The 10,881-nt window shown below is 39.3% G+C and overlaps 1 protein-coding gene across 8 annotated transcripts in view; it reads left to right on the top strand.

The window, feature by feature from the left end:
• Window positions 1-280: 280 nt before the first annotated feature.
• PRG4 (proteoglycan 4) overlaps window positions 281-10,881 on the top strand; it is a 15,597-nt gene continuing 4,996 nt past the window's right edge. The window contains exons 1-7 of one of the 8 annotated variants that reach the window (XM_073900077.1): window positions 281-537; window positions 1,131-1,229; window positions 3,709-3,831; window positions 5,042-5,161; window positions 7,606-7,755; window positions 8,313-8,432; window positions 9,877-10,881. The exon at window positions 9,877-10,881 is cut by the window's right edge and continues 609 nt beyond it. In XM_073900077.1, coding sequence (XP_073756178.1) covers window positions 1,157-1,229; window positions 3,709-3,831; window positions 5,042-5,161; window positions 7,606-7,755; window positions 8,313-8,432; window positions 9,877-10,881 — 1,591 coding nt within the window. In that variant the 5' untranslated portion in view covers window positions 281-537; window positions 1,131-1,156. Of the gene's footprint in view, window positions 538-673; window positions 818-1,130; window positions 1,230-3,708; window positions 3,832-5,041; window positions 5,162-7,605; window positions 7,756-8,312; window positions 8,433-9,876 lie in introns of those variants that run through there. The other 7 variants (XM_073900076.1, XM_073900080.1, XM_073900079.1 and 4 more) reach the window with 7 other exon arrangements.

The raw sequence follows: 10,881 nt of genomic DNA, 5'->3' as shown, positions 1-10,881 counted from the left end.
AGACCGTCCACCCTGTGCCAATGTAGAGCATTTTTTCTGTGCTCAGTGAAAATGCACTCAAGAAATGGACATTTGATTTAATTGTGTAAGTTAAGAAAATTTACGCCACAAACTGACAGTAGATAAGTTTCAAAATCACTTTTTGCTAGATTTAGCTGGTGGGGGGAAATAAAAGCAAGAAGTGATACCAACATTTGACTGTTTGGACACTGCTGCTTTGATATGCTTGTCAAGACTTGTCAGAACTATTTACCATCTCAGAACAATTTGTTCACTTCACTCAGAAATTAGAAGTGTGTTTTGGCTAATAATCCTAAATTTATTTTGTAGTAGTCATTTTTCTTAATGGAAGTGTTTTCCAGATGTTGCCTAAGTCTAGCTGTCTGGGCCCTCTTCCAACAAATGAGGAAAGTTTGATTTCATAGGTTGTCACTGTTGATTCTGTCTAACCTTTGGACTAATTGGTTCATCCCAATATATTTGCACTGATATATAAGGCTTCCAGGACACTGGAAAAACTCATTATTGCTTTTACGGGTAAGTGTCAAAGTTAACTTGCTTCGTGGGATTAAATGTGTTTTCAATTCAATAGGGATATGCTTTAGTCAAGGAGTTTGAAAAAGATTTATAAGGATAGTAGTAGGAAAGTTTTGAGAAGGACCACAGCTATGCAATACACCTGTTGGAAGCTCACAAATTTATACGGAGAGTTAAGGGAAAGTTGGAATGGTCACTTCTGTGTTTGTTACACTACATTTTACTGAAGTTGGTTATTTATTTATTTTTTTTCCCCAAGCTGGAATTTAAACCTTACCCTGTAAGTATATGCTATAATTTAAAATAGTGTTGAGATAAGGTTGTTTTCCTTTTGGGGGGAATTCAAAAGTATTAAAATGAACAGTAACATGATTGAGATGGTGACTTGATGATTTCTTCTGCATAAGATTAAATCTAATGGTGAAATATTTATGATAGAATTAAGGCTGATTATCTTTAAAAGTCTTGTTTCAAGAGTGGGGTGGTTTTATCATTAAATTGCCTTTTAAAAGTTACTGAAACATGGTAAGTGACACAGTCATAAACTAGTGAGACTAAAGAGCAGTTTTTTGATACTTTTCTTTTCTTTGCAGTGAGGGCTCAGTACCTGGAAACAGCCATGGAGTGGAAAATACTTCCCACATACTTGCTGCTACTTTCTGTTTTCTTGATTCAGCAAGTTTCTTCTCAAGGTATCTTAACCGTCCAAAAGACTTTTATTTAACAGCTGTTGCTAATCATTCTGTGTTGACTATTACTACAACAAAAGAAAGAGATTTCTAAAGACATATATTTGTTTTGAGTTTAATGTGTAATTTTAAAGTTACGTGAAGCAGATATGGCATATTTATAAGCATTTTGGAATTCTCACATTTTTCTCATGTCTTATGAAATCTTTCAAGTTATGAGTTTTTCTATAGAATAATTTTTGTGCTCCTTATTTTTATGGTTCTTCAAAAGTTCAACAAAATACAGACATGGGATAATACTATGCTAGTGTGATGGAGCATCATCAGACAAACTGAAAAGAACAATGTTGAAATAACATGTAATTTTTGCTTCCATGTTTACAATAAGTTTAACTAGTCTTTACATCACATACATTATTGAGGACTTATTTTGGCATCATGGAGAACTAGGTATCATATTACAATGAACATTTACAAAATTTCAAAAGGCCTTGTGTTAATCTTGAAATTTCTGTCTTTCTTACAAGGACTAGTCATCCAGATATGACTTACATTCGCACACATGTCATATATTATGATAATGAACTATTCCAGTTTTCCAAAAACAGGCAGTCCTGAATGAACGGTTCTTGTTATTCATTTTAGAGAATGTTAAGATACATTCAATGCAATCACCTTAGCCGAGGTCTCTAGCATGCGATCAAGGTTGATGAGTGACAATAATACCAAGTGTTGGATTTTCGTTTCCTTTTTTGTTTCTTTGACAAGCAAAACTGGAGAGAAGAAAAATCTAGGTGCATGATTGTTATGGTGAAATTATATTTATAAAATAGACACTTCCAGGAAAATAGTTAAAATTCTCACCAGCCTAAGCATGAGAGATAACTGCCTGCCATGGACATAGTTTCAGAATCACTTAGATAAGATGGAAAAACACGTGAAAGCAAATGTGAATATTTAATAAGGAATGATGGCCACCACATCATCTCTAGACTCCTCTGCTCTCTGGTGAGAGTATTATAAGGCTCACAACACTGAGAGCATTTCCTAAGCTACCTTTCCTCTGTAATAAGATCAGTTGTTCTCTAAAAAGGTTTTACTTTCCTTTAAATGAATGAATTTAAAATTAGTTGTTAAAATTAACAGCAATAAGAGGAGGACAGTCATTTAATCTATGAAAATAATTGCTCTTCCTATAAAGATAACTGATTTCCTATTTCAGAAATCTGCTAACTAGAAAAGAATAGCCTTTAATGTTGTGTTGTCTGCTTGTCTTGCCTTCTCAACTTCTTCTCATTCTTTTTCCTTTATATATAATATATGTATTTATATACATACACTATATATGCATTTTTGTGTGTATTGTGCACATATGTACGCAAAGGTTGTGAAGGTTGTCCTAATATTTACTCTTTTCTTTGCACATGAAGACTTTCACTTTCCCGGACTCATTATTTTGAGATTTTTCCAATGTGTTTCAACTTCCCTGTTTGGCTTTAGGACACTGCACCTGACAGTTTCTATTCCAGAGACGTATTCCATTGTTACATTTTTGTGGTTATTCTCTGAGGAAGGTGTTTTCCAAGGGATTCTTCAAAATACATTTGAGGATCATCCCACTTTTTTTTGTATTTTTGTTTTGTTTTACCCAGAATAACTCTGACCTTTATATTCATGCCCAGATGCTATTTGAACAGTTACCTATTGGGTTCACCGTAACTGTGGTTGCAAGCATCTGACTTCCTCAACATTTAAAGAACGCGGTTATCCTCATGAATAAAAAGAAGAGGAAGCCGAGGGAAGTTTTTGCTGGCATAACCAGCTTGCTTTAAACTCAACATGAGAGATGAGACGCAGTGTGATTGGGTGGGAAAAGTGTGGGCTTTAGAATCAGAGATTTCAGAGTGACCATATAATGTATTATGCAAATCAGGACACTTCTGAGGGTGAAAGAGGTCAGTATGAATAATTAATAGGTACTAATTGACCTGTAATACATATATCCTGGAACTATTCACTGGGTGTCCCTAAAGTCTCTGTGTTTCAGCTTCCTCCTCTCTCAAAAGGGGCTACTGATACTCTCCTGGCAACATTTTCATAAACATTAGAGATAACGTATGACTCAGTGCCCAGCACAGAGACGCTGAAGAAATGTCAGCTGGTTCTCATTAGCAGCAGCCTCAGGAGAGCCCTAGCTACTACCCTTCCCCCAGGAATGTTACCGGCTTTTTGCAAAGCCCTTAACTTTGCCTGATTTTCAAAAGTGTATTTGTCTTCTCAGTCTAGTGAAGAATAAAGTGGCACGATCAAGGTCACATACGCCATCAGGCTAAGTTCACCAGGACCCATTGCTACCCATCATTCCCGACCTTTTCCGATTGATAAAATTCTCCCTCGCCAAGTGGCTTTATCCTTCTCATTAGATCTCTTCCTTTCCGTGAAGTGGTTTGGCCCTGTTTACGACAGTATTGTATAATTTTAGATTTACCAAGCTGTGCAGGGAGATGTGGGGAAGGGTATTCTAGAGATGCCACCTGCAACTGTGATTATAACTGTCAACACTACATGGAGTGCTGCCCTGATTTCAAGAAAGCCTGCACCATAGGTAAGTCCTGACAGCTAGTGTCTCCCCTGTCCCGCGACACTGTTCTGTGGGTCCCCTTGCACCTGTTTCCACTCTTGCTCTTCTCTTTGCTCAAGTGCCTTCCCTTCCTCGCATACGTGTTGCAGTGTGCTGTACCTAAGGATGGTGTCAGAACTCGGGCCTGGCGGGGTGGGGGGAGGAGGGTGGGGAGGGGAGCCTGGAGATCTGTCAGGTGCACAAGGTGGGTGACTAGTCCCAAGTAAAATGTAGAGAATACTGTGACTCGGGAGTCATTAAGTAAATCAGAGATGTAATTGCTTAGTGTTGGGGTCCTTCAATAGTTTCATCAAAAGAATCCATGGATATAAAATAATCTTATCGACTGTTGGACTTTTGGATATGTTTCTAAAGTACCCAAAAAAAGGCAATTTAAATATGAAGCATTAGTGTTTCATGAGGAATTTCAGTTAAAACCCAAAGGGTCTGAATTTCAAATTATGAGTGGTATTTCCCTTGAACACTTTTGGATCATTTTCTTAACACAGGGACATTTCAATCTCCAACTTTTGAAAATTATAATTCAAAATGGTTCAGAGTTATGCTCACTTTAGAATTTGTAGGTGAAGTTGATAAATATATTGCTGTACAGTTATGTGTCGTACAAGGTGATCATTTCAAATAGGCCTTGGTAAGTTACTGTGCCTCTAGCCGAGGCTGGTTTTGACATGAGCAGGCATAATCCAGGCTATGGGATTAGGCTGAAATCTTCCAACTCTACACCTTGCTCAGTTCGTCATAATAAAAGTCTCTGCATTATAAGTGATTTTTTAGCCTAAACAGGGACCCATCTATATTAAGCCAGCTCTTTGGAATATTGTTGTGAGGTCTGAACGTTCATTTAATAAACATCAATTACAAAGCAGTGGGTGCAAGGTGAAGAGGATGGAGGATTTCATATGAAGGGTTCCCACCTTTCCACTGTACATATGTGAAACGGCTCAGCACTGGGGTGTCTCTCGGAGCCTCGAAGGGCAAGAAAACCTTCTCTGAGTCATCATATTTCTTTCTTGACTTCTCCACTTGGAAAACCACCTATTTTCCAAATCCCAAATGAAAGACTCAGAAATGAACTTTTGGAACTCCAGTCAGCTATCAGGTGGGAAATGGCTATCAGTACATGGGTGTGACTGCATAATCAATAATCTGTAATGTTTTGTTTTGCTCTGGGTAGAGCTTTCCTGTAAAGGCCGCTGCTTCGAGTCCTTTGCAAGAGGGAGGGCATGTGACTGTGACTCAGATTGTAAGAAGTATGGCAAGTGCTGTCCTGATTATGAGAATTTTTGTGGAAAAGGTAAGCATCATGATGCCAATCAGCACCTCTCAAGTGCGGCCAGACCTGCACACCTACCTCAGCTTCGCTGATAATGTCTAATATGCATCTAGGGACTTGATTTTACTAACACAAGCCACTTTGTATTAATTTTGCTTCACCAAGAATGAATTAAAGAAGGAAAGCCTCTTCCAACAGGACTGACGGGCTCCGCCAGGCTCCAGGAGTATCAGTGATTGCTGGTTGAGGAACAGAGAGGATAGGGGCTAAGTGTATGTGCTTTTTCCTCAGGTGTGGTTCAATTTCAGGTGAAGTCAACAGTAACCAGCTCACTCAGGGATTTCTTGTCTCATCCTAATGGTGCTGACCCCACAAAGTTGGTGGTCCTTTGGGCTAGCTGTGTTTTTGGCTTCAGTGTTTTTGATTGTATATTGAAGGAGAGAATGACACTTTCAGCTTCTCTAAACTAGTCAACTTAGGACTTAAAGACATTACATTTATAGGCAAACCTACCAAGAAGTTGTTAACCGTCTGTTGTATGTTTCTTCCCATCTCTGCAGTCCATGAGTCTCTATCTAAATCCCTCTGTGTGGTAGAATCGATAAAAAGGGATATTGTCCCATTTTAAAATCCTCTTCTCTGGTTATAGGTCCTGAAGTAGTACTCTGAGAGTACAATAAAACTCTTCAGATTTTCCAAAAAAAAAAAAATTTAAAAAAAATTTAAAAAATAACGAATTCCTTTCTTTTACCAAATGTTTCCTCTTAAATTCTACTTTTAAAACAACAATATTTGTGGAGGTAAAGGTGAAAATAAGCATTGCTTGCATAATCTTATCATTTCATTTAAACAAGGCTGTACGTCCCCTGCTTCTTTGGAACAGTGGAGAAATAGGGTAAAAAACTGTTAATCAGCATAGTTGAGGGCTATTTCTTAACTGTTCAATGTTTTCATTGGACAGCATTCCAGAAATGATGGAGACAACACCCATATAATCAAAAACTCTGCCGAGTTCCTGCAGCTCTCAGAAGGATCTCAGGATGAAGGATACATATTTATTCAGTGCCCTGATAATTGTTTTGGCTGTGAGACAAAAATTAAGACTTTATTTTGGGCAGAGGATGGGTGGGGAGGGAGGATAGTTAGAGAGTGATGAAGCACTGCAAGAACATGTTAATAAAGACAATGCTTTATGCTACTAGGTGGTAGGTCAGATTACCTGAGGCTTATGCTAAATGAAAAAAATTGATGAAGGTCATGCTTCATTTACAGAATTCACAAGGACAGTTGGGGTTTCCACTGAAAAGAATGGAACCACCCAGAGCTTCACTACTTCATTTTTAAAAAATAACCACCAAACTATCTTACCAGTCACCTCTTAGGTTGTTTCGGGATTGACGTATAGATACTGTTGTAAGCATCTATGTATCTCAAAATTATAACATCTTGAGAACTGAAGAAATGTGGGTGAGAAAACAGTCCAGGAGGTTGTTTGGCTCAAGATCACTAGCTAGTATGGCAGAACTGTTTCTCAAATTGAGCTATTTGGTGGGAGATACAGAGGAAGGAGTGTGGTCGTCAGCTCATGGAGACTGTGCTGGCCGGAGTTCCTAGGGGGTGTGCGGTGAGAGCAGCAGTATTTATCACAACTCTCTCTACTCAAAGCCTCCCCACTGTTCTCTGCTTTCTTATCTTTCAGAAGTCCCTCTCCTTTTCTTCTGGTTCCTAATGATCAAAACATGTCCCATGCCTTCCCTTCTAGACATAGAAAGGGTAGGACAGAAAAGGTTTCAAAGATACACACCAAACCATTAACAGTTGTTTAACCTGGGGAAGGGCCACACATTTTCAGAAAAGCATAACGTGAAGGTGTGAACTTTTTATAAGAGTAAATATTCATGCAGAAATTTTGTAATTTAAAAAAAAGGTGAATTGGCATCATTTGATTTAAATGAATATAAAAACAGGACAAATGTAATTATTATATTTCTCTTCCTGAGAGCACAAATACCTTTCGCTCACATGCAGTAATTATTTCTATCATCACAGAAGATTGGCATAAGGGACGGAGCTGATAGAGGCAAGTATGGTTTAGGCCAGGAAATACCTTCAGAAATCATCTAGAATAAACATCTCAATTTGCAGACAAGAAAACAAAGTTCAAGACAGGGTTAGCTCATTTGCTCAAGGTCACAAGGATAGCACCTTGCAGGTCAAGGACTGGAATTCAGGTTTTCTGACCCCTGAGCCTTTGCCCCTTGTCAAAACTTATAACAATCTTAGAACCAATATTTTATAGCAATGCATCTTTAGAATTGGAGTAACTAGTGTTAGGCTAAGAGCATGCCTACGCTGGTTTTCACCAGCATCGATTCTTGAAGCCAGATGCATCCATGCCTTTCACAGTTAAGAGTTGCTGATGAATGTCAACAAGATGTTAATCCACCTGTCTTGCTTGGCCTCAGTGCATAATCCCACATCACCACCATCTTCAAAGACTGCACCTCCACCTCCAGGAGCATCTCAAACCATCAAATCAACAACCAAACGTTCACCCAAAGCACCAAACAAGAAGATGACTAAGAAAGTGATAGAATCAGAGGAAATAACAGAAGGTAGGAAGATGACAGATGAATAAAAGGTTTTGAGAGGGACTAAGCTGTAGGTGGACTACTTTTGTAAGACTCTTCATAGAGTAGGGGAATCATGTGAGTCTTGAAAGGCTCATTACACTTTTTAAAATGTGTTTAAAGTCAAAGTTTAAGCCAAATTATAAACCCTCAGCTGTTTATTTTTCTTTAGCCAAATTATAAACCATCAGCTATTTGTTTTTCTTATAACTGAACCCAGCATGGGTGTAGGTTAAAATAATCAGAAGAAACACATCTCATTGGAAAAAAAAAAATCTCAGGTGATTTTCTGCAGAATAATTAGATTCTGTGAGAGAGGGGAAAGTTGAGAGAAAGTAATATATTGCTAGTACCTGTGAGAAGCTTAGCTACCTTACTTTTAACTGACAAATTAAAAGAACAGTTGATCATATTACTGATAAAATAAAAGCAAAACACAGACATTTGTACCTCAGTAAACATTATTTCTTGTTGCATTTGGACTGGTGGTTTTTTGCTTTAAATTACAGTTGATGTGATCAACCTTTTTATTTGATTTATAGAACATTCTGTTTCTGAAAATCAAGAGTCTTCTTCCTCTTCCTCTTCCTCTTCAACTATTCGGAAAATCAAGTCTTCCAAAAATTCAGCTGCTAATAAAGAATTAAAGAAGAAACCCAAAGGTTTGAGCATTGATAAAGATCAAAGACTGTATCAATGCCATATTAATAATAATTGTCTGAAAGCAATGCGTGTTGGTAGAATGATTTGAGGACATTTCAGTACTTGGGGCGTGTATAGATTTGTAAAAATTATTGTGGAAGATACTAGTTTCCCATAGGAAACTAGTGCAAAGCAGCTAAGAAACCATTCTTTAAAGCAAAGGATAAGAAGATGCTAGAGCAGCAGCTCTGGAACCACAGGACGACACGAGATGCTCATTTATGGTTTTCAAGTTTAATTCCTGTCCACCTGATACATTTTTCTTTCTTCTCCTTTAGGTTCCTTGTGTTATTTTTCCTTTAATTTTTACTTATTTTATTTTGCAAACACTTATGTGCTGCTTTAAGTGCTTTAAAATGTTAATCCATTAAAGTCTCATACACATCTCTGGGAAAGGTGGTATTATTACCCACATTTTACAGCTCCTTTTTACTATTTTTCTAATAAATTCTATGTCATATCTGGCTGATTTTTTTTTTTGTAGTAGAGAATGCACTACAGATCATGCTTTTACTTTCTGAAAAGAGATTCCCTTTGTTCTGCTTTTATTTCCTGAAATTCTAAAATATATTCTTTCTCCAGGAAATACTGAATTTTGGATACTGGAGTTTTGAAGAACTCTATTTCCGGGGTGGTTGTTATTTCCCCTGAAGGCTTTTCTCTGGCTGAATAGCCAAATACATAGTCTTTGATTCATCCAAAGAGTCTTGCACACCATAGAAGTGCAGTACATGTTTATTAAATGGAACTCATCTCAGTGATGAGCTCTTGATATGCTCTTTGGGCTCTGAAATTCACCTATGGGGTAGCTGCTATGAGAAATCCTGTTGAACAGGGTCTTTTGCTGCCATGGCATCCTAATCTCTGTATCGCCGGGGCTGCTGAGTTTAGGTGCGCCGAGGAAAGAGAGCAGCTAACAGCCATGTGTATGGAAACAGAGCTCAGTAGGGACCATTGGGGTGACTGGACAGATTTCTGGGGTTGTAGTTGTAGAGGTCTCTGAGGCAACTGGTGCAGTGAATCTACAAGATGTTGGAACTAGGTTTCCAGAGGGGATGACGGGTCACTGAGCAATGTGAAATAAGAGGAAGGGAGAGAGTGAGGGCCAAAGAGCATTCACATAGAGATGAATTAGTGTTGTTGATCATGTTGGTCATTTCAAAGCTGCCACTTGTTTCTATACATTAATTGTATAGACTTTAACTTGTGCTTTTCACCCCTTCTCATTAATTCCCTAAAATAGGCCAATCAGATAAGTTCAGTATTTACCATTTTATAACAAGTTAATAGACATATTACAGGTTAGCAATTTGCTTGGGATACATAGCTAGTTGATAAGGATGGGATCTTTAGGTCACTATTGAAAACTACTCAAAAATAAAAGAGGTGTGTATTTTTTTCTAGTAACAGATAACAAGGAAAGAACACCCAAAAAGAAACCTACTCCAGAACCACCAGTTGTAGATGAAGCTGGAAGTGGACTGGACAATGGTGACATCAAGCTGACCCCAACTCCTGACATTCCTACTACCCAACGCAATAAAGTTACCACATCTCCCAAGATTACAACCGGCAAACCAATAAATCCTAAACCCAGTCTTCCACCTAATTCTGATATATCCAAAGAGACACCTTCAACACCTAATAAGGAGCCAACAGTTGAAACTAAAGAGACTTCTTTAACAAACAAAGAGACTTCAAGTGGAACAAAAGAGAAGACTACTTCAACTAAAGAGACAAGAAATGCAGAGAAAAAACCTCCTAAAGATTTTTTACCCACATCCAAAGCTCCTGTTAAATCTACATCCGAAGCTGAAACTACAACCAAATCCCCTGCTTCCACCACCACCAAGGAGACCACTCCCACCACCCTCAAGCCTGTTCCTACTACGCCCAAGAAGCCTACACCCACCACTCCCAAGGAGCCTGTACCCACCACCATCAAAGAGCCTACACCCACCACCCCCAAGAAGCCTGCACCTACCACTCCCAAGGAGCCTGCACCCACCACCCCCAAGGATCCTACACCCACCACCCCAAAGGAGCCTACACCCACCACCCCCAAGGAGCCTACACCCACCGTCCCCAAGGAGCCTGCACCCACAGTCCCCAAGGAGCCTGCACCCACTATGACCAAAGAACCTGCACCCACAGTCCCCAAGGAGCCTACACCTACCACCCCCAAGGAGTCTGCACCCACCACCCCCAAGGAGCCTGCACCCACCACCCCTAGGAAGCCTGCTCCTACCACTCCTAGGGAGCCTATACCCACTACCACCAAAAAGCCTGCCCCCACAACCCCCAAGGAGCCTACACCCACCACTCCTAAGGAGCCTGCACCCCCTACCACCAAAGAGCCTGCACCCACAGCCCCCAAGGAGCCTACACCCACCACTCCCAAGGAGCCTG

Source organism: Callorhinus ursinus, unplaced genomic scaffold, assembly GCF_003265705.2.
Source record: "Callorhinus ursinus isolate GAN/ISIS: 27379988/994484 unplaced genomic scaffold, GSC_fseal_2.0 scaffold13, whole genome shotgun sequence".
In the NCBI taxonomy this organism is placed as follows: domain Eukaryota; kingdom Metazoa; phylum Chordata; class Mammalia; order Carnivora; family Otariidae; genus Callorhinus; species Callorhinus ursinus.
Note: the sequence above shows the minus strand (reverse complement) of the source record. Positions and strands in the feature narration are given on the sequence as shown.